Source organism: Paramisgurnus dabryanus, chromosome 4, assembly GCF_030506205.2.
Source record: "Paramisgurnus dabryanus chromosome 4, PD_genome_1.1, whole genome shotgun sequence".
Classification (NCBI taxonomy): Eukaryota; Metazoa; Chordata; class Actinopteri; order Cypriniformes; family Cobitidae; genus Paramisgurnus; species Paramisgurnus dabryanus.
The window spans coordinates 34,336,048-34,360,808 of record NC_133340.1 but is presented as its reverse complement, the minus strand read 5'-3'; the positions used below and the strand labels follow the sequence as shown (position 1 = coordinate 34,360,808).

The window sequence follows — 24,761 nt, the reverse complement described above, 5'->3', positions numbered from 1 at the left end:
TTTTCCCTTGTCAGTTTTAATGTATTAATGCAAAATAATACAAATTATTATTTTTTAATTACAAAAACAATAAAACGACTAAATAAAAATATACATGCAATAAAGATTAACATTTTAATTATGTGCAATAATTTTTATACTTTGTGAATTATTTTATTTTTTAGTAAAATGTGAAAACACTACATCCGTCTGTTTTTAATTGACCAACGATTTTAGATCAGGTAGACCACTCAGCTTGTAGTCAAGCAACATCTGTCCGTATGCCTTTCCCTGCAAAAAAAGAACAGAAAATAATATTAAACTATAAATAACACGTAAAAGATTACATTTTAGACATTAAAGGGGTCATATGATGCAATTTTATGTTTTCCTTTGTCTTTGGAGTGTTAAAAGCTGTGCATATAGAAGATCTGTAAAGTCGCAAAGATTAAAGTCTCAAATGCAAAAGAGATTATTTCTAAAAGTAAAAGCTCCTCCACGGCTTCTTTAGGGATGGTTCACATTTCGCGTCTAAACACGACCGTCGATTGGTTCTTGTCACATGACCTGTGTTGCGCTTGCGTCATTTTGAAAAGTCAAAATGTTTTTAACTCTATGCGGAGGCCCCTGGAAAAAATGAGCGCGTTGCACTGCATGCGTGTCGCACTGCATGCGTGTCGCGACCGAATCACTTCCATTATGAGCGCACATACTGCGCACCTATGAACTTGAGCCCACAAAAGACGCGAAATGTGCAGAGTCCTGCAACGGGTCGGGTACCCGTGGGTATAAAAGTGTCTCAAACGGGTGGATTGTGACATTCCTAAAATTCACGGGCAGGGCCGCGGGCGGATAATTAACTCCGTGCGAGCGGTAGTAGCGCAAATGAAAATATGTGCAAAATTTGTATGTCTAAGGGATGTGCACACCAAAAGTTTTAAACGCGGCTGTTTTTTCAGCCGAGCGCTTTTTAGCTGTGATACTTGATCTGTGAGCTGGTTGGTTGTTGTGATACCGCCCCTCCTCCACTGTGATTGGACGGCCGTGTGAGAACTGACATTGACGAGCGAAGCATTCCACCCAAACTTGAATCTCTTTCAACTCTCGACGCTCAGCGCCGAGCGCGGAAAAAACGCCGAACGGCTGCTTATTTGAAAAACAATTGAATCAATTGAAAACATGCGCCGGCTGCGGGCGTAAAATCTTTGGTGTGCACGCCCTAATTACCATTACATGCGCAACATATAACATTTGATCCATCACATCACCACTGCGACAGTGCGCGACCTTTGTTGATTCTTCTCATAGCCTAGTTGTGGAGTGAGCGTTGCATAAAGTTTTGCTGTTGATAGCTGGAAGCTGAACGTCTTCTCTTAGAAAGCAGAGATTGTGTAGGTAGGTTGTTTTTTTTCTTGGTCTTTTTTAATTCATATGTCTATTTGTGTATAGTTATCAGGTTCCATTTGTGCCGATGGTAGGCTACTTAAATGGCGCAAAACAAAGTGCAATTTAGCCTGTTTCATTAGCCTATTCATGACGCTGTTGTGATGTTGCGAGAGGTACGAGATAAAAATTAAAGCACTTTAATTGGAATGATTTTAGCGTGTGTAATTTATGCGGGTACGGGTCGGGTAACAGGCCAAATGTTAACGGGTCCGGGCAGGTGTGGATTTAATTTTGATATTAACACGGGTGATGGGTCGGATCTGGTGCTGAACTTTGCGTGTCCAAAAATGGACCCTTGCAGGACTCTGATGTGAATCGCCCCTAAAACACCTCTTTCAAACACGCCCCTACATATCTACGTCACTGCGTGGGAAGATTTGCATATCACTGGCCAAATTTATACGCAAAAAAAAGAAGGCTTAACTTTTATTCTCGCTGTAGTATTGTTGCTGCCGCCACCATGTCGTTGAGACGCTGTGCTTTGGGATCTGAGGGGCATAACATTTCTGAGGTATTCGGCCAATCACAACACACTGGATAGCTGGCCAATCAGGGCACACTGCACTTTTCAGCACAATGAGCTTTGTAAAAATCATCACGTTTCAAAAAAGGCGGGGCATAGAGGAGCAACAATAATGTACCGTTTGTGGAAAATAATGTTTTTTTTAAACTGCGTGAACACTCATTACACCAAATGACCCCTTTAACACTACTGTGAGTAATTCTGAGTAAATAAGCTAAAATCTCTTATGGTTTTTACACAAGTAATCTCACACCATGTAGAAAATGTTTTGGTTAGTGCAGTTAATTGCTAAAACAGGTTTTAATTATCCTCTCCTATAGTTAAACTTCAAAAGACCTAAGCTGGTCATCGTCACTGTGTCTACGTTCATTTTATGAGCTTGCATGGATGGATACATGTCACATAGTCTGTGTGTAAGTGTATTACCTGAGGGTCGCTGCGTAATGATGCTACCCCTCCTCCTCCGAGCGAGTTTCGAAGAACGAAGTTCAGGCCGTGAATGCCGGGCAGTTCGTACCTGCGAGTCACCACACACACGTGAAAAGCATTTTAATAATTGGGTATACCTCCTGGTTTTCACACATCTGTGCATTAGCTCACACCACTGTCTCACAAAGACGGGCGGCTTGACATGTCATTTCTCAGCATGAGGTGGGCCTCATTAGCAACACCAGTGGTCTTTACCGCAACCCATAAACCCAGAGGTTTGCATGTCTGCTCTTGCACACACATGCAGGTCTTTAACAAAGCTGTACAGATGTGAGGCCGCTCACTATAAAGGTGTTACAATTTTCGTTTAAAGTTTCTGTACAGCTTTAGGAATTCAATGCCAATCTTTTGTTAAAGTTGCAATCTTAAAAGTAAATAAAAAAAGTAAATAAAAAAGTACACAAAAAATTAGTTTTCAAAACTGTACCTCTATTTTCAAAACTGTAAGCTTATTTTATGACAGTGGTTCTCAAACTGGGGGGCGTGGCCCCCTGGGGGGGTGCAAGATGGTGCCAGGGGGCCCCAGTTTTATGACATTTGACACAATATATAAATTTATCACAAGTTATGTGAAATTAAACCACAGAAAAATAATGCAACTATACTAACAGCACTATATTTTATAATTTAATATGTTTTGTTAATTTAAGATTCTTAGTATTATGTCATGAATTTGTTTGGGGGGCCAAAAGTTTGAGAATAAACTATGGTTTTAAAAAAACCTTTAAAGTAGCAAAACCATGGTTAATTTGTGGTAGCTATGGTTTAAATATAGTATCAATTAATTTGTACATAACCATAATTATTAATTTTGTGGTTAATAATAGTGATTTATTATTTGAATTGTCGTGCATGATATCTCGGATAATGTCTGTTGAAATTAATTTAAAGAGCACCTATTGTCCGATTTACGTTTTTAAATTTCCTTTGGTGTATTAGTATGTTAACGATATGCAAAGGGTACATACCCCAAAGTAAACGATGACGCGAGTTATTGTTTCCAAGGTTAATCTCTGTTCTTGGACTACAACAGACACACGGATTGTAGGCAACAGTTTACTTCCTGGGATTGGTGATGTAGACAAGACCAACATTATCATAATTTCCCCCGCTTCGGACTCACAGCCTGTAAGTTAACTCCTGTTAGCAACCGGATCTTCCAAACATGGTAAGGAGCATCACGTTTCCGGCTGATGACAGAAGTATTCAGGCCAATCACAACGTACAGATTAGCTGGCCAATCAGAAACACAGAGCTGTTCAAATTCATGTGTCTCAGAAAGAGAGTGAAATCTTGTACGCCATGTGGAAAATAATGTGATTTTTAGCAAACACATTGTATTATACCAAATACACAAAATTACGTTTTTTTTAGCAATGAAATAGGTGCTCTTTAACTTCAACCCAATAACTTGCAATTTTATGTTTTAAACAGAGGTGGCAGCAGAGAGACAAAAGGTACAAATGACAACACTAAAGGGCGATTTATAGTCGTGCGTAGGTCCTACGCCGTAGCTACACCATAGACTATCCGTAGCCTGTGCGTAGCTCTGCGTAGCCTGACGCGCACCTCACAAAATTTCTAGCAGCGCGTCGGCTCTACGCTGACCGCAAGCGCTGTGATTGGTCATCCAGAACCCCTCCCGTCAGGTGAAAAAAACTGCGTCATAGGTATTTCCGTTTGAGACGGTGAAAACAAAGATGAGCCAAGTTGAGGAGTGATTTAACTCAAACTGAAACATAAGTCGCTGTTTATTTACTTCCGTCATTGCTGGTCTTCTCAAATTATACACAACAAGTTGCTGTTTCTTCTTCGTTTGTGGGTTAACTTGCTTAGCTTCTTCTTCTGTGACGACTTCTGCTGCTACTGTGGTTACACGCGTGATTACTGCCAACCAGCGGTTTCGCGTGTGTTTGCACGTCGACGGAGACGCAAAAGTATAAATGAAAACCGACGCGGAACCTACACCGTCGCGGCTACGCCGTAGGACCTACGCACGACTATAAATCGCCCTTTACTTTGAAAACATGAGAACAATAAAAACATGGGAAAGAAAATTTGCTTTTAAAAATTTTTTTTCACAGATCGAACGATTAAATAGCTTTGCTATTATATCTTTCGCAAGTAGTCAGCAAGTACATTTCAAACTATATAAGCTGATTTCTCTTACCTTACGACTGAAGGAAGCTCAGTCTGATCCTTTTTGATAAGGTGTTGGAAATACTTTTCCACCACTTCGGCGGTTAACATTTTTCTTAGATAAGGAAAATACAGTGGGTGTCTCGCAATAACCCCTACAACAAAAAATATAACTGTAGTAATACTGAAAAGATAAACTATACTAAATGATCATATTTAAATGCAACTATATAGTAAATAAAAACAAAACATGGTACTACCACTATTCCATTAACCGCTAATGCCATGGTTTTTGATGCATTGTATCATGATAGTAACGTGTTTTCTTGACACTTTTAGTTGGGATATATTCAAATTGCACTTAAATGCATGAAAAATAAAAACTCCAGAAAGTCACATTACCCGTATTCACCCTAAAAACCTTATATTATATTTTCACGTTTGCTATTGAATCTTAAAATAAACACATTACTGCAAGTCATAAATAAAAGCCTGTACTGTAAGCGGGCAGGTAGGCAAACATCCCATTGGTAAAATTTACGAGCAATTGTTGACCTAAGAGTTCAAAATGAGAAAAGCTAACAAGATGTCCAAAAATAAAGTCAAAATGCAGTGGAAAACTGACTCGCAGTCTGCTGTGGATGATACATAACCTCAAACCTGAGATGAAGTTTAGACTAGAGCCCGTTTTCCACATCACAAGAGTCTCTTGCCATTTGGGCTGCAGACAGTTAGCTGCGATTCATGGTTTGTGGCCAGGGAAAATGGTTTGACCTGACAAGTTCCCAGCAAACATTGCCAGGATGACTGTGGTGTGACATTAACATGCAGCAAGCAAGTTGTTTCACTGGCAAAATATTACTCAACGCGTGTGAACGTGCATGGGGAGACACTTACCAATGTTTGAGGAGTCACCTTTGTCTCCGCTGCGTGTGTATGCTAACTCCTCCAGTCTGAAAGCATGAGTGCCAGAGGGCAGATCTAAAAGAGAGACATTTTTGTTCTTAGTGTTATTAAAGTTGCAATCTTTTTAGTAAAAAATAAACAAAAATCAGTTGTTGAGTAAATGCGTAAAAACATCTGTTTTCCTGACAATGGTAAGCTAATAATGATTTATAATTTGCTCCAAGCGCTTCTGGACATATTTGAGCTGGTCTTAACTGGTCAGGCTGAAAGACTAGCTAACTCACCAGCTTAAACCAGCTTGACCAGACTGGAAGCTTGGCTAACAGGGTTCCCACACCTTAGTTAACTTCAAATTCAAGGAACTTTCACGGGCTTTCCAGGTCCAATATCCTCAAATTCAAGGACTAAATGTGGGGACACATTTCAAGTAAAAGCAAGGTTACATTGTGTTACCTTTTAAGATACATTGTTACAGTTCCCCTTAGAGGGAACTCGCGCTGCGTCGCTGCGTGCGTATGTGTATATCAAATTCAACCAATGTTGAGGGTTAACGACAAAGACAGGGTGACGCGGGAGTCAGGAAGTATATCGCTATCTGAAATATTGCCAAAGATGGCGTTACAGGGACGAGGAAGTATGGCAAGGGAGACAACAGTTACATACGTAACCCTAGATGTTTTCATTTGTCAAACACAACTATGCAAAAAAGCATGTAAAACTAAAAGTTTAGCATGTGTACTTAACTCTTTCACCGCCAGCGTTTTTAAAAAAAGTTGCCAGCCAGCGCCAGCGTTTTTCATGATTTTCACAAAAGTTTAATGTCTTCCAAAAACTGCTTTCAAACAAAAAAAAAAAAAACGTTTGTGTACAACCTTTTGTAATCAGCTTTTGAATATGGGTAGGTTTCTGCAAAAACACCACATTTTGAGCAAAAAGCAGAGATAATTCCATTTTTGTGACGGACTTTTTATAGTGATCCCATTCAGAGCGATCTTTAAAACAGACACGGACATGCAGCAGCTTGCCATAGGGCAATACTTCCGGGTTTAAAAAGTTGCGGAAGGGTATTGCGGAAAGACGGAAAAACTCGTCATTGGCGGGGCAGCGTTTTCTCCTGATTGACGAGATATCTCGTCAATGGCGGGGAAAGAGTTAAAATTAGCATTTTTATTTTGTAATCCTACACTACACAGGGAATATGTATTTTTTTCCAGAAAACTTCTTGCACAAAATAGATTCAAACACTTTCAATGACCTGTATCTATGTATATTTATTTTCAAAAACTTCCCAGGGCCTTGAATTTTTTTTCCCAGATTCACAACCTTTTTAAGGATTTCAAGGACCCGTGGGAACCCTGGACTACGCTAATTGGCAGGTCTTAGCTGGTTTAAGCTGGCCCTACCAGCCTGGCAAAGCTGGTTAATCTGGTCTTCCAGCCTGGTCAAGTTAAGACCAGCTAAAATGTGGCCAAAACCCCTCTAAAACCAGCCTGCTACACCAGCTAAAACCAGGCTGGGAGACCAGCTGATACAAGCCGACAAGCTCAAACTGGTTTCAGCTGGTCTTTTCAGTAGGAAAATCCCTATCCTCAACAATCCAAACAATTTATCATTCATTTACAATTTTTACATTTATGCATTTGGCAGACGTTTTTATCCAAAGAGACTTATGTCGCGTACACATCAAACGCGAAGCATCGCGTTTATCGCTCAAGAGATTACTTGCAGGATTTAACTTCGTGTCATGCAAAGTTTTCACTTGAGTTGAATATTTAGAAGCATTTGAGGTAAAAAGCGCATGTTTTCGCGCCCAATTCACGCCATTAGCATCGTCCCGTGCAAGTTCACATTTATTTGCGTCTTTGCAATGACTTATTATGTAATCTATTCGCGCATATCACAGTCCCTCCAGAAAAACGCGAGTATGCGATTGCATGATTTAACACATAATCAGCCAAAGTCTGCATATTTATGCGGGGGCAGCATTTTTTCAAAATGCCGCACTTTTGCAGCATAAATTGCAGATTTCTGTGCGCAAAATATGCGGCTTGCATGATTACATAATCCCCGCATATTTGTAGAAAAAAAATCACAAATATATTTGCAGAAAGTGGGAAAAATTTTGCATTTACCTCACACAAGCGCATCCATGTCCCCTGTTGCCATGGGAACGTTATGAAGTGACGTTATGAAGTGACATTATGAAGTGACGTTATGAAGTGACGTTATGAAGTGACGTTATGAAGTGACGTGAACATCATTGAAAAGCTGCAAAAAGCTGAAAACAGTTTTTGCAAGTTCCCGCATTTTCTTTGCATAAAATTGCATAAGTATCCCGCATATTCCATCGCATTTTTTAAGAAAACTTGCCGCAAGATCAAGGATTTTTCCCCGCAACAATCACAAAAAAGTACTGATTACAGTGCATTCAATCTATACATTGCAAGTGTTTTACCTGGGATCAAACCCATTACCTTTGCTTCGCCAATGCAATGCCCCAATCCTTCCACTTGCTGGATTTTGTTTAATTTAAATGCATGTGTAGCTTAATTGATAGAGCATTGCAGGGCAATGGTTGTGGGTACGATCCCAGGGAACATAATGATATAAAAAATGTATAACCTGCACTGCGAGTTACGTCTGCCAAATACAGTAAATGTAAATACAGTGTCCTTTAAACATTCATTGTGTGTCTCATTCTTTTAACTCTTTACTGCCATAAAAAGCCCTCAGGCTGCTGTAACATTAGAGGCCTCTCTTACAATCAGTCCACTGTGATGCCCTAATCACCACGGCTCCAAGCTCTTGTGTGTGTGTGTGTCCCCAGATTTGAGTCGGAAAGGGAAGAGAAAAAACATCAAAGAGAAAAGCGAGTCTGTGTTGGTTCTTATTGTGTGCAATTGTGTTTAAGACCTCCTGCATTTGTGTGCACGGCCTTAAGTGCTTGCGAATGAATGCGTGTGTGTGCGTCAAACACTAGAAGCAAAGAAAAGATGTCCCCCATTATTTAAAGGATTTAGCTGCTTGTTTAGTGCGACTGAGAAGTGGCACACAGACAAATAGACTTACACGAACGTTGCCAAAACAGTAAAAGAAGGTTGTGGCTTTCAGAGACGCTTAAGCAAAGGATTCTGGGAAAACAAGCAACACTGGATTTTGGTGGTGGGGATCTTATAAAACCTTCTCTTGGTGAAAAAATCCCGCTGGCTCCTAAAAAGAGACTTAATTAAATCTAGCTTCCTTTATGGGCCGAATATTTCATCCAGCTTCGTATTTAAGTAGGTCAAGTCGGACATGGCGTGCACGTCTTCATGCAGGAAAAGATTTTTTGACACACAATAAAATCTGTCATTTATAAGACCTCGCCACGTATTAAAAAAAAATCGTTTTGATGCACAATGAAGTCTGTAATTAATAAGGGCTAGGCACACCATGAATCAAACTTGTTATGATGCACAATAAAGTCTGTCGTGAATAAGGGTTAGCCACATGTGCTGGGAAGTATGCAAAACATCACAAACTTCCAGAGAGAGAGCGGCTGTGAAGGCCACAAGTGTTATTCTTGCCACAATAAAAAAAAAAACATTAAATTGGCCTTTTAAATAAAAAATACAGATGTCAGCAGAATTCAGAGATATACTGGTACACTAATTTACATTGCAAGTTGCTTCGAGTCAAAGTATTGCAAGTGTTTTTAAAGTATGTTTTAAAATACATTATTGTCTGAATCACGTTTTTAAATTTGCTTTAGTGTGTTAATTGTGTATTAGTACTTGTTAACGATATGCAAAAGTACAAACCCCAAAGTAAACAATTACACGAGTTATCGTCTCCAACGTAAATCTTTTTTTTTTTGGACTACAACAAACACATGGATTGAAGGCAACAGTTTACTTCCTGGGATTGGTGATGTAGATAAGACCGACATTATCATAATTCCTCCCGCTTGGACACCCTGTAAGTGAACTCTTGTTAGCATTGCATTGTGAGCAAATCTTTCAAACATGGTAAAGGGCGTCACATTTCCGGCTGACGTTAGCGGTATTCAGGTCAATCACAACATACAGATTAGCTGGCCAATCAGGGACATCTGTGCGTTTCAGGAAAAGAGAATTGGAATCTGGAGCTACAATTTTTTTTTTTAACCATAAGCCACGCGAACAAATTGCATTATGCCAAATACACAAAATAACATTGTTTTTGGCAATAAAATAGGTGCACTTTAATACTTTCAATCTCCAAAAGAACGAACCACCAGATAGTGAATGTTACAGAAGAATAGATGCCAAATAGACATAGCTTTCATTGGCTCATTCAACAGCTATTTCGATTTTGTACCGAGAGTAACTATGGGGTACCTGCGGGTGTAGGGCTATGTTCCTGTGCTGGAAGGAGGGAGGGGGTGTGGCCTTCTACTAATGTTGAATCTACCGCTGGCTCATTTTGCGTCTCCACAAGCTCCCCATTCAGATGAATGTGCACCTACAATCACCAATTAAAATCCATTCATTCACTCATTCATACACATGTATACTTTAAATGGCCAATTTGCATAATCCACACAATCCACTTAGTCACTCTTTTAAATTAAAATAATGCATGTTTAATTTAGCTAGTGTTATTTAAAAGCTAATGATATAATGATCACCATGGTGCTGGTTTATCATATATATAAATAATCCAATTTATATGGTATATAAGTTATTGGGTTTGAGTGACAGGAAAATACGTAGTTATAAAAATTGATAGCACATTAAGCCAAATGCAAAAATATGTTTTACTGAATATGGAAAAATTATGCCTTAAAATGTGGTATTATCATGGTAAATGTTATACTACAGTGATACTATAGTACTTTTATACTTTTAACTGAGAGTAGCCATACCTCCAAATCTGCTTTTGGATGCATGAAAAAGAAAGGTTTCAGCACTGGTGATCTAGGAAAAAAAAAGAGTAGACAGTAAATGAAACACACATGGAACATTTGGTGGCCATCATTTAATATTTGTCTTAAAATATCAGACATGCTTGAAAAGTACAAACACTCACATCTTGGGTCGTCCTCCAACAATACTAGTTAGTCCTGGAGCTGTAATAGAGAGAAAGAGTAACAAAAAGATTAGATCACAATAGAAAGATAAAGGTTTGGGCACACCTACTAATTCTTTATTACTAATATTTCAAAACAAAAGTCATCAGACATATAAAAAATGAACAGAACAGTATTGACTACCTGTTTAAACTTGTCCACAAATTTGTTGTGTGTGACTAAGAGTGCGTTTACGCCATGTCATAATTACAGTATAAATTACACTGTAAACCTTTCATGTCCTTCCAGTATGTTATGGTTTATTTCCTGACGGATTTTCAGTTTTCATGTCCGTCAAGTATGTTATTAAGGCTTCCTGATGCACTTTCAGTGTTCTGCAATATTTAGCAGGAAGCATTAAATGTAATGTAATGTAAGGTATATGTTTTTTTCCCGCTGCCAACAATATCCACATAATCCCCAATCATGAACAACTTTGAGTTAAACACCACTTGCTCTTAAGGCAATGACAATAACGATACGTTTTGAACTCAGCATAAAATTTAAATGAAAGCAAAGACATTAAAGGGGATATATTGAGATTATTTTTTCCATGTTTAAGTGCTATAATTGGGTCCCCAGTGTTTCTATCAACCTAGAAAATGTGAAAAAGAAAAACGCAGTAACTTTGTTTTGGTAAACCATTCTCTGCAAGCATGTAAAAAATAGGTCACTGAAATTTGGCTCCCCTTGTGATGTCAAAAGGGGATGTATTAATAATAATCCCACCCCTTAATCTGCACTATCCAACCATGGCACTGGCATTTAGTGGAGAGAGAGAGAGCGAGACAGACAGAAAATAATTGACAGAACAATTGAGTTTCAATTTCAACAAACCACCATCATGGCGATCAGTGTTTGCATTTCATCAGCTCATTTGCATTTAAAAGACACACCCAAAAATGGCACATTTTTGCCTGTACCTACAAAATGACAATTGTTAAATGCTATAATAAATTATCTATATGGTATTTTGAGCGAAACTTCACAAATGTACTCTGGGGACACCAAAGATTTATTTTACATCTTAAAAAAAGTCTTGTGAAATGTCCCTTTTAATTAGCAGATGCATTTGACTAAGTATAGCTACTAATTACAAAATTTGTTCCAAGCATGTAAACATAAGCCTTTATATCTATAGCTATATATATTATATAACCCTACAATGAAAAAAATCCACCCTCTCCTTCTTTTTAATCCCAATTAAACCAAAACAGTCTCATTAGACATGCTGTTCTGATTCTCTTGATAATGTGACATCACACAAACAAAGCTCCGCCCATGGCCACTGACTGACTGGTTAAAATTACCCAAAAGCTTTTCTAAATGTGTTTGTTAGCACCCTGTAGCACTTATGCGGCTAAAGATACTATTCAGTCCTTTCAGAAAAAACTGAGTTTTTTTGTGATTGTTGCGGGCAAAAATCTTTTATCTTGCGGCATGTTTTCTTAAAAATAAATAAATGGGATATTTATGCAATTTTATACAATGATAGTGCGGGAACTTGCAAAAACTGTTTTCAGCTTTTGCAGCTTATCAATGATGTTCACGTCACTTCATAACATTCCCATGGCAACAGGGGACATGGTTGCGCTTGTGTGAAGTAAATGCAACATTTTTCCACTTTCTGCTAAGATATATGTGATTTTTGCTACGAAAATGTGGAGATTATGAAATCATGCAAGCCCCGCATATTTTGCGCTCGAAAATCTGCAATTTATGCTGCGAAAGTGCACCATATTTGAAAAAATGTGTCCCCTTTGGCTGATTAATAATCTTGTTTTTCTGGAGGGACTGGCTTTTGTCTCAACCCGTATTCACAACAATCAGATCTATTTTTACTGAAAACGCCTGTTGGTAAGGGAATGTGGAGCTGTAGCTCATCTGCATTTAAGGTACAGACATGAAAACAGTGCTTTTTGCTTCCAGCCAAATAGGGGCATTTTGACATGCTTTAATAAATGATCTGTGGGGTATTTTAAGCTAAAACTTCACAGACACATTCTAGGCACACCTGAGACTTATATTACATCTTGTAAAAATGAGCATTATATGTCTTTTAATGCGAATTTTGTCAATGTTTTGAAGCAGTTCACATCCTCAAACATGTCTAAAGGTCAGCTTGAAAGGAATTTCCACTGTTAATTGTTAGGAATGCTGTTAGTAAAGTGTGAGAACGAGTTGTGTGATGTTTTTACTCACCCATGCCTGTTCCAGCAGGTGCTATCTCTCTAGAAAAGAACTCCAGGGCTTTCTTCTGCTTGTGATGGACAGCCATCCAAATAACAGCCTCGCGGGTACCCTTCACAATAAAGCTGAAAGTTATTTCAGTGAAAGGTAATGTAACATTTTCATCAGTCAACACGAACAGATCAGTTTACCGTATTGACTGCATGTGGTCCGTATGTATCCTCGGCACCCAAAACTTGGATGTTGACATCTGTATAGTCTTCCAGACCAAGTTGTTTGAAAATTCGCTGGGTCCTACAAATAAGAATTTGTCAGAACACAGCAGTACAGTTTATCAACTAGATGAGTTTTTTTTTTTTTTTAAATGCACCGTGTGCAATCAATTTTCTTTATCTGTTTTATACTTTTTTTATATCAATTTTTTATTCTTTTTTTATGGGAAAAAATGTTTGTTTTTTTGGATTGCGCTTTTAAAATAATAAATTGCATACGGTATGAGGAGTTCAGATGCAAAAACCCAAAGAGCGTCTGACATGTTTTCTTGTAAATGAACCTTTTTATTAGGCCCTTATGTTTAGGTTGAGTAATAAGGTTATTAGTCAGTAATAGAAATGCCTTAGTTTCACAATTGTCCCTTTAGTCATTTCATTGGTATTTAACAAATAGTCTTCCGCTGCAAAACCATCAAAGTGCATGCAAGTTTTTTCAATAAAAAAGGACAAGACATGGTAAACAGTTACGAAGTCACTAAAGATGCAAGTAGAAACATTGCAAATAATAAAAGTCATCCATGTCACTGCCACAAGGGACCCAAGTTTAAATGTGATCCACGATCTGTTCACATGCAGTCGTTCATCAAATTGATCTTCCGTGCACTTAGAGGACTTTGCTGAAAAATCAACGTGGCGTTTAGTGGATTCTGCCAACAAAGCGATATTTTGAAGGATTAAGCAGATTTGAAGTATTCGATGAACAAATAATACATCTAGAGAAAATTCAGTTAACATCATTATCTCATTTTATGACAGAGGTGGTGTTTTGTATATGAGCTCCTCATATGTTTTTGATCAAAACATTGTATATAAATACAATCTATAACCTTTTAATAATACTTTCTGCTGTTCTTCTAGCCTTTTCCACAGCTCTAGGTCCACCGACAGGGCAAACTGCTGTGGCCCTGAACCCATCTGAATATGTAGCACAGACCTGGGGGAAAATATATGTAATATTAATAAAATGTTGGTGTAGGAAAATAGTAGCAAAAGTAAAGCAAAATTCATTAAAAGTGTTTGATTATTGCTGTAAAAAAGTAAATTAATAAAAGGACACTCATGAACAAAGCAGCAGGGAAAATTGACATACCTTGTAGTCACCTGATGAAGGTGAACCTCTGGCCCCGCCTACTTTCACTGCTCCACCATCCACACCTAAAAATTGAAGGGCAGAAGGCATGCAGTGTCAGTCAGTACATAAACATTAACTCTGGATTCCTGAACGGGAATACTGCTCAAAGAAACTGATTGTAAATTATATAATTTAACTCTTTCCCCACCACTGTTTTTTTTTATTTTCACAAACGTTTAAAGGGACACTCCACTTTTTTTTAAAATATTCTCATTTTCCAGCTCACCTAGAGTTAAACTTAAGATTTTTACCATTTTGGAATCCATTCAGCCAATCTTCGGGTCTGGCTGTACCACTTTTAGCATAGCGTAGCATAATCCATTGAATCTGATTAGACCATTAGCATCGCGCTAAAAAATAACCAAAGAGTTTCGATATTTTTCCTATTTAAAACTCTTCTGTAGTTACATTGTGTACTAAGGCCGAAGAAAAATTAAAAGTTGCGATTTTCTAGGCAGATATGGCTAGGAACTATACTCTCATTCAGGCGTAATAACCAGGGCTTTTCTGCAGTGCCATGGCTGCAGGAGGCGCAATGATATTACGCAGCGCCTGAAAATAGTCCCCATGGTAACTTTCAATAGCAGAGGCCTATTTTCGGGAACTGCGTAATATCATTGCTCTATATATCAAAATATCAATATCAAAATGTTCTTCTGGAAATATATAAACATACAATATATGAAATGAAGGAACTTCATTTGTTCTCTTTTATCACCTCTCAAATATGGGTAGGTTTCTTCAAAAATTACAAAATTTCAAACAAAAAGTTGAGACAACTGCATTTTTGTAAAAGACTTTTGTTAGAGATCAGATTCAGAGCAATGATCAAAACATACACAGTTTTTACTGCTTTTGGAACAGTGGATGCTTTAGTGTTTTATAAATTGGGTAAGAGCACCACCTAGTGGAAAATAGCTGAAATATGAATTGCCGTAAAAACTTGTCATTGGCAGGGAAGCATTTACTCTTAAAGGAACAGTATGTAAGAAATTTATATCAATTAATCTTAAAATGGCCCTGATATATCACTAGACATTAAGAAATATTTTTTATTTCAAATACTTATATCACTGACAACAGTGGTCTGGCCAGGATATTGCCATTTAAAAAGTGGAGTTGCAGCCCTCAACTGATGTTTATGTTGTCATTTTGTGTATTGGCCACCAGTTGTGTGATTGCAGTACCAGTTTTAGCCACAAGTTTTGTGATTGCAATACCAGTTTTGGCCACAATCCTACATACTGCTCCTTTAACTGATGAGATAACTCGTCAATGGCGGGGAAAGAAATAATAATGTGATTAAAATACTGTCATCTTCTCGTATTATTAGTGTGCAATGATGTCTTAAAAGTGTATTGTGTAACTTTTAGAATGATCTCTTGACAATGTCTTGACTGTTTTATCAGTAGTATATGAAACCTTAAAATTGTTGTAGTTTATACGCTTAGTATAGACCATTTTTATCTCCATACACCACGGGTCTCCTTACATTGAAGTCGCCATTTTGCGCCGCCACGTTTCTACAGTAGCCCTAAATGGACAAATTGCTCTAAATGTTTGTCCTGTGACGGCTACCGTAGCTTCTCTAAGCGTTTCAAAAGGGAGGGGTAATCTGTGGACTGAGCCGCTAAAGTCAATTTTAAACTTTTTTACAGCAATGATCGCAGGAATTGTCAGGAAAGATTTACTAGTGTGAGGTGTTAATAATCAGCACTTTTCTCTTGTATTGGTGACAGACTTATATCGAAGGTTTGTCTTTGAAGTTTCAAGTGTTCAGCAGAACTCCTAAATCAATCTGCTATGTACAATTAACTCTGTGATTACATGACAATACAAAGACAATATTTGTTTTTGTCTCTTGGTGTGACAGAAGAAATAAGTTTAAATGGTAAATGTAAGATGTAGCAAAGGTTAGAGTAGATAGCTGGAGCCGGCATCTGAGTAGTTAAGACTAGACAGCTGGTCTAAAAATCAATGGACCGCCTCAGACATACAGATAATAAACACAAACCACCTCATCACTGGATAAATCGGCCTTACAGTGATAAATCCTGTCATTATCAGATCTGAGCAGTGATATTAGACAATAGATCAATTCAATCCGAAACCACCAGTCGGCTTCGAATTTAAGATTTAACAGAAAATGTAAATCAATTATTAAATAAAATGTAAATATTGTTTAAAGATTTAGCATTACTTTACATTTGCATTTATGAAGAAGTTGCTTTTTTATTCCTTTTTAATGCATTTATTGCTTAATTTATTAAACTATTAGATTTGATTATCGATTATAATATTAACTGACACAAACACACCCTAAATCAAATACACATAAAACAGTCACTGTTATTAACAAATAAGACAATGCTCACCAGGTGTCTCAGTGATGGTAACATTGGAAAAGTCACAGGTTACATCAGGCAAAAGGTAACGCTGTGGGTCACCGATCTCATACACCAACTGCTCAGCTACTGTACCGAATGATACCAGACCGCCGGTTTTTGGAGGTTTAGATAGTATAAAGGAACCGTCAGCCGAACATTCCACCACAGGGAAGCCCATGTTATCCCTGCATTCAAACAATATAAAAAAGTAATGTTTGTGATGTTCCTACCGCTCAGTGGTAGTGCAAAAAGTTGTGCGTTCGATCGCAGGTAACACACAGCATGATAAAATGTATACCTTGTAATGCACTGTAAGTCACTTTAAAGGGGCCATGTCACAAGACTTTTTTAAGATGTCAAATAAATCTTTGGTGTCCCCGGAGTACACAAGTGAAGTTTTAGCTCAAAATACCATATAGATAATTTATTATAACATGTTAAAATTGCCACTTTGTAGGTGTGTGCAAAAATGTGGCGTTTTGGGTGTGTCCTTTAAAATGCAAATGAGCTGATGAAATTCAAACACTGATTGCAATGATGGTGGTTTGCTGCAATTGAAACTCAATTGTGCTGCAAATTAATTTCTCTCTCTCGCTCTTTCTTTCTGCACTAAATGGCTGTGCCGTGTTTGGATAGTGCAGATTAAGGAGCGGTATTATTATAATAAGATCTCCTTATGACATCATAAGAAGAGCCAAATTTCAATGACCTAATTTTTCACATGCTTAGAGAGAATGGTTTACCAAAACTAAGTTACTGGGTTGATCTTTTTCACATATTTAAGGTTGATAGAAGCACTGGGAACCCAATTATAGCACTTAAACATGGAAAAAGTCAGATTTTCATGCCATGGCCCCTTTAAAGGAACAGTATGTAAGAAATTTATATCAATTAATCATTAAATGGCCCTGAAATGTCACTAGACATTAAGAAATCATTTTCATTTCAAATACTTCTATCACTCACAACAGCGGTCCGGCCAGGATATTGTCATTTAAAAAGTGGAGTTGCAGCCCTCAACTGATGTTTATGTTGTCGTTTGGTATATTGGCCACCAGCTGTGTGATTGCAGTACCAGTTTTAGCCACACGTTTTGTGATTGCAATACCAGTTTTGGCCACAATCCTACATACTGTTCCTTTAAATAAAAGCTTCTGCCAAATGCATAAATGTAAAATTAGTGTCTGACACAGAATGAATCTCGCACAAATCTCACAAACATGCCTGGGTCATATTCACCGCAAAATCTACATATACATTTTGCTTTAAAAATTTAATTAAAATAATGTCATAATAGTAAAATCGGAATAATGACAATATGGCACTTCCACATTTCTAGTTACCGTAATGCACCCAAATCAATTGTCTTTCCTGTAACAAAAAACATTTGCATGGGTCTTTAACAGGGGGTCTGGGGGCATTTTTTGGGAAAAATGAAATTATGCATCAAACCAAAATGCATTAATAGGCTTCTAAAAGAAATGATAAAATACTTGAGTGAAATGAAGCTCCCCCATTAAATCTATTCAGTACATTTTAAATGTTTTAAGCTAGGAATACACTGCAGGATTTTATCACACTGTGCGACATGGATCTTTTAAACTCAGGTACGACAGGTATGTAGACTGTACGATGATGACACGGAAGCTTCGGCTGCAGCATCACACGTTGCGCAACATCACCCGCATGCACTCGTGGAAAACAAATACCAGTATGCAGGTCGTATCAGCAAACACACTGTGCGTTGATCATGCTGAATTTCAGACACTGTCAGAAAACTATCGTATGCTATCTTTGGACGGAAAAACGGCTGTCTTTGAACCTCTCTTACTGTACGACAAAAGATCACTGATGAAAAGCCACGATAACAGAATTCGTGGCGATTGTTTCACGATGGCAATCTTTCATCTGGGACAGCCAATAATCGTGCAGTGTATCCCAGGCTTTATGTATAGTATGTTTACAGTTTCTGTGTATACAAAATGTTATGTTAATTTTATTATATTTGTAATGTAACCATCATAACAAAGTATGTAAATCCAGTCTTAATTTGATACATGTAATGGGGATCATTGCTCCTCCTCTCTATACATGCAGAGGTCCTTGGACTAAAAAAGGTCAAAGACCTTTGATTTAAAGTATTTGCATTATAATAAATAAATTACAAATTAAATCTGAATGTGTTTTGTAGTAAAGAATTTGGTCTTTTCTAGGGACCCTGAGTTTGTGTTTTAAAAACACTAAATTTCAAATTTGGTTTTACCAGTCAGGAACTGTGTGCCAGTCTGTGAATATTCCTCCTGTGGCCTGTGCTCCACACTCAATCAGGTGACCTACAAGACTACAGGCAAAAAAAAAAGTTTATTTTAGCATGACAGGAACAGAACCGAAACTGTACTGCAAATGTGGTTTACCACAAATGTTGAAATATCATTCACACCCATTGACTTTCTTCCCTTATACTGTATCTTACATATCTCTGTCTTTATTTGGTGATGTGTGTTTGGTATTTAGTACACAGAGACAGTGTGATTATATAAGAGCCCACACAGTTCACAATACTGTACCTTCCAGCAGCCAGCAAATCATAATTATTGCTTTCCCATGAAAACTGTCAGAGAAAAGAAAAAAACTATTAATAAGTATTTTTGTCTGGTTGTTAATCATCTTTTATTAATTCTGATGCTTTTCGATTTGCATTTTCGTTTTCATTTTCGAGAGCATGCATGTGTGCTAAACCGTACCGAATGCATAAGGGGTCCGAGTACCACCGCGCTGTCCACACAGCGTCCCGTCACTACGATATCGGCCCCGAGATCCAGGCAGCGTTTTATTGGGAGGGCTCTGAGAGATACATGCATAACTGAATCTCATGCACAAACCACGAGTCAGGCTCCAGGCTTAAATAACAGACAAACTGCAATGACACACTGTGATTAACTCATAGTTTTTACCCCAAATACGCATTCATGCTGTGGACTGTCTTTGGAAGTGGTTTCTTTTCCTTTGAATCAGCCATCCTGAGATCACTTAAAGAGTCTTTCTAGGAGAGACAGCAAAAAAGACATTAAAAGAGATATTTGAATTATTTTCCATCATTTTATAGTGATAATTGATAGTTTAGATATATAGTAATATCAACCTCTGTGTTAATAATGCAATGGTCTACAAGTGGGCTATCATCAACTACCATCAATGTTTTTTACTGTAAATGCTCATGCATGTCAAAAGCTTGAATAAACTTATTACTTGATGCAGTTACCTGTGGCATGAGGTCATCGCCAGTCACCACAGCTACCTTTAAGTCAAGTCCCTCCTTCTGAACTACTTCCTGTAGAGCCGCTCCACAGGCAAGAGGATTTACACCCCCAGCATTACTCACCACACGAATACCTTCATGGAACAAGAGATCATCATACCATATATGCAGTATAGACATAGCACTTAGCAAAAAAAAAAAAAAAACATTTTGATGCTTCATTAAGTATACCAAGGCCACCAAAAACAGAACTGATTTACATAAAGCCTCAATATGTAAGATTTTTGTAATAAAATATCCAAAAACCATTTGCACAGTGTGATATATTTAATGCAGTTGTGTACTTTTATTATCCCAAAAGTTTGCAAGGATTAGTAAATCCATAAAAAATCCTGTTTTAAATAATTTATTGACCCTTGTCTTCATTGTAATTGTTGAAAGAAAAAAACAAGAAAGAAAGAACTTGATTTAAATCATGCATAACGATTAATCGCAACTAATAGTTTGCAGAATACATTTTTTTTTACATCATACCCTCACTTAAAGGATTATTAGGAACACCGTACTAATACTGTGTTTGACCCCCCTTTCACCTTCAGAACTGCCTTAATTCTACGTGGCATTGAGTCAACAAGGTGCTAAAAGCCTACTTTAGAAATGATGGCCCCAGATTGATAGGATGGAATCTTGCAGTTGATAGAGATTTGTTACTCGTTCCACCACATTCCAAAGATGCTCTATTAGGTTGAAATCTGGTGACTGTGGGGGCCATTTTAGGACAGTGAACTCATTGCATGTTCAAGAAACCAATTTGAAATGATTCATGCTTTGTGACATGGTGCATTATCCTGCTGAAAGTAGCCATCAGAGGATGGGTACATGGTGGTCATAAAGGGATGGACATGGTCAGAAACAATGCTCAGGTAGGCCGTGGCATTTAAACGATGCCCAATTGGCACTAAGGGGCCTAAAGTGTGCAAAAAAAAACATCCCCCACATCATTACACCACCACCACCAGCCTGTACAGTGGTAACAAGGCATGATGGATCCATGTTCTCATTCTGTTTACGCCAAATTCTGACTCTACCATCTGAATGTCTCAACAGAAATCGAGACTCATCAGACCAGGCAACATTTTTCCAGTCTTCAACTGTCCAATTTTGGTGAGCTTGTGCAAATTGTAGCCTCTTTTTCCTATTTGTAGTGGATATGAGTGGTACCCGGTGGGGTCTTCTGCTGTTGTAGCCCATCCGCCTCAATGTTGTGCGTGTTGTGGCTTTACAAATGCTTTGCTGCATACCTCGGTTGTAACGAGTGGTTATACTTTTTGAATATTTCAAATGTTTTTCAGCCCAGCCTCTCATACCTGTTTACATACTTTCATAATGACCTTTCATTATACTAAAAGTATGGGACAAAGGTAAAACAAAAAATTCTAAGAATTAAAATCGATACTTTGTCAACTGAACAAGTACATGTTTAACATTACCTTTTCTGCTTATATCCTTAATAAACGGAGAAAGTGCGAGAACAAAATCAGGAGCATATCCCATATTCTGAAAGAAAAATGTGTGAGAAATATATGTTTATCCTCTGCAGAAATGTCATATTGCATGTAAAGATTAGTCTTTGTCTATAATGTTAACACTTATAATAATAATCATATTATAATTCAGTATCTGATTTTCCATTACATGTCGACACAGATCAAATGGTCAATACACACAAGTCTAAACATTTTAAAACATTTTTTAAGGGAAAATTATATTTATTTTATTCAGGTTGAACCATATCTATATGGCTGGATAAAGCTGACTATAAATTAAAGGGGACATATCATGAAAATCTGACTTTTTCCATGTTTTAAAGTATTGCGGAGGATTTTCTTTTTCCGGGTGGATCATCAAGACTATTGGTCCTCCTAGTTGTCAATCAGAACAGAAGTGTTGCGCAATTGCATTTTTTTTAAAGTGGAGAAGGCTGTTTTTTTCTAAAATACGAGAAAATCCTCCGCTACACCTTTAAGTGCTATAAATGGGTCCCCAGTGCTTCTATCATCTAGAAAATGTAAAAAAAACAGTTACTTAGTTTTGGTAAACCATTCTCAGCAAGCATGTGATAAAAAGGGCAATTGAAATTTGGCTCCTCTTGTGATGTCAGAAGGGGATAATATACCGGCCCTTAATCTGCACAATCCAACCACGGCACTACCGTTTGCATAAACTCATTTGCATTTAAAAGGACACCCAAAAATGGTGTTGGTATTTTGAGCCAGAACTTCACATACGTACTCTGGGGACACCAAAAATGTATTTGACATCTTAAAAAAGTTTTGTAAAATGTCCCCTTTAAGGATGCACAGCTTTATTTGCACATTCAATGTTTATAGTGTAAGATGGGAGAAGAACTCACAGGTGCTTTAGCTTTGGCAGCAGTGAGCAGGGACATAGTGATTTCAGACAGATAATCAAACACAAGGAAGTCCAATTTTCCACCGTATACAAGCTGAGGAACTGCATAGAAAAGATGAAAAAGACTTTGCAAGGTTTGGTTAGTGTGACATCTAGTGGTGATTAAATGTTATGATACGTTACGGTTGATCAATAGTGTTTTGTCGAAGTACCTGAGGTTGCAGTGTCACCCCAAAACCCCGACGCACATCCGATACGTACTGTTTTACGAGCCGATGAAGCGTAACGCCTGTCGTCGCTTCTTTGTCGTGACTCTTTTACAAAACATCTGACAGTACTTGCAGACGTTATGAAATTATGTGAATACAAAACATTATTTCGACAGAAAAACAATGTTGAGTTTGAATAAACCCGATGCAAACTCCCAGGTATCCGCGTTAGATTCGTCATATTTGACAAATGCGTTTCTTTATGTATTTGTTTTCGATTTCTATCTGCATAGACTGTTATAAACTTGCAAAAAATCCAAAGTGCGAAATTCCTGTACTACACAAATTGACATCCGTGTAGGACAAATCGTGGTATTATAGTTCCTACACATCAAGAGGTGTATTCGGCTTGACGGGTGCTGCGCAGACGGATCTTTTATGACATCAAAGTACCGCGAGAGCGAGTCGAGAGCTTAGCTGTGGAATTTCTCTCACGGTATTTTGATGTCATCGGTTTACGCAGTGGGGAAAGAAGTAGAACACACATAAGGATCGACAGAGATGCGCTATAGGTGTATATTTATCACATTGCAACGTGTTGTTTTAAGGTTATCTTGCTGAATTTATGATTTGTATCATTTTATTTATTTTTTATTTAGTCGTGTTTGTTTATTACACTAAGAAAAGTAAATATGGGACTACATTGCAAAGGTACCATAGCAGTACTATTGAATTGAGACTGTGACGCTCCTTTACTTTTATTATATCCTTTATGATTCATATTTAATCAGCATTAGTGTTTAATGTGATTTATTTGTTTAATCTCCTGTTTCTGGTGCTGTAAACACATGGTCTCATTTTAGCAGTCATGCTGGATGGTTTACATACCCAAGGTCACAAGGTAACTGTGGTACCTCTTTGGTTGGCTTTCCCTGCCTGAGCAAATGTACGTCTCCCACGTTATTAAAAATATATCTATTGTTTTGAGAACAAGGCAGATGCTCTTTTGAGCATCTTGAAATGCATGCAAGTTTTTCTTCTCTGTTTTTGTTCCATTTTCTCTTTGTTATTGAATCCAGAAAAACAAGGTGGCAACAAAGCTGTGATCATCGATGCAGATTTAAGATATGCTTAGGTCATCTTGCATACAGGTAATTTTTGTACGCAGAAGAAAACCTTGTTTGGAAACTTTCCAATTTTATCTATGCTGAAAACCAATCAGAAACCTGCACTCACTGACTCGCTGATACCTGTTAAAGGGGGCATGTCATGAAAATCTGACTTTTTCCATGTTTAAGTGCTACAATTGGTTCCCCAGTGCTTTCATCAACCTAGAAAATGTGAAAAAAAAAACGAGTAAACCCAGTTTTGGTAAACCAGGTCCCCTTTAAATGTTACTGTGTGAAAATGTAAAGCAGTATTTAGCTTATGAATGCCTCATTGAACAATGAAACAGTGTGGTGATGCTGATTGGATGATACATTAGCCTTTCTCCTCTTTGACTGCTTGTTTGCTTAAAATACATTGATATGATCCTGTTGCTGTCCTTTGCCTTTCAGTGTACAAATCACTCAATGATTCACCCTGTCAAGAAAAAGAAGCAACCAAATGAAACTCTGTTGAAACAGTCAGGACTATACACGTAATCAAGTAATCCTCAAATTAACGTTTTAAATGTTAAACGTTCACTGAATGTTTTTTGTGATTTTTTTACATAAAATCATACTTTATTATATAAAGAACATTCTAAGCTTTATATCTTTAATATTGGCTAAGTGAGGTCATATCAAAGATTGACTGATGTTTTTATATCATTCCAGTGGTAACGAAACTTTACTTGAATCATCTTCCGTCATATAGAGCCTTTCTACAGAATGTAAATTTATGTAAAATTTGTGGCCATTGACATAATTTGGGTTTATTGAAACCACATGGTTGCCAGTGTGTTTTTACCTCACCAATAGACATGATTTACTTACGTAAGACTCATAAGACCAAAGATCATGTTCCCAGTTGTTCTCTTCCCAATGTTGTTTACAAGGTGATTGGACATAATGTGTGTTGGAAGTGTGTGAACACAACCACTCTATGCTAAAAAAATCCACCCGCTCCTTGTTTTTTAATCCCCATTAAACCAAAGCAGTCTCATTAGACATGTCATTTTGATTCTCTTATTAATGTGAGGTCACATTGATAAAGCCCCGACCACTTACAGCGCTACATTATCATAGTTTTACCTTCAGCGAGTTGTACTTTGTCCACTAGATACTATTGTCTCAGACTGTATTTATCAGATCTATTTTAACTAAAAGCACTCAGTGTGTCATTT

The 24,761-nt window shown here is 37.6% G+C and overlaps 1 protein-coding gene across 1 annotated transcript; it reads right to left on the bottom strand.

The window, feature by feature from the left end:
* Window positions 1-95: 95 nt before the first annotated feature.
* lratb.1 (lecithin retinol acyltransferase b, tandem duplicate 1) lies at window positions 96-22,782 on the bottom strand. The gene is made up of 20 exons (XM_065254316.2): window positions 22,436-22,782; window positions 22,225-22,325; window positions 21,302-21,368; window positions 19,815-19,945; window positions 19,507-19,595; window positions 19,297-19,396; window positions 19,120-19,163; window positions 18,816-18,893; window positions 16,541-16,737; window positions 14,124-14,188; window positions 13,861-13,967; window positions 12,953-13,055; window positions 12,774-12,873; window positions 10,532-10,571; window positions 10,368-10,419; window positions 9,841-9,964; window positions 5,474-5,557; window positions 4,608-4,731; window positions 2,375-2,465; window positions 96-270 (listed from the first exon to the last, which is right to left on the bottom strand). Exons 1-20 carry the CDS (start codon window positions 22,671-22,673, stop codon window positions 196-198), a joined length of 2,010 nt encoding a protein of 669 aa, XP_065110388.1. The 5' UTR covers window positions 22,674-22,782; the 3' UTR covers window positions 96-195.
* Between the last annotated feature and the right edge of the window lie 1,979 nt (window positions 22,783-24,761).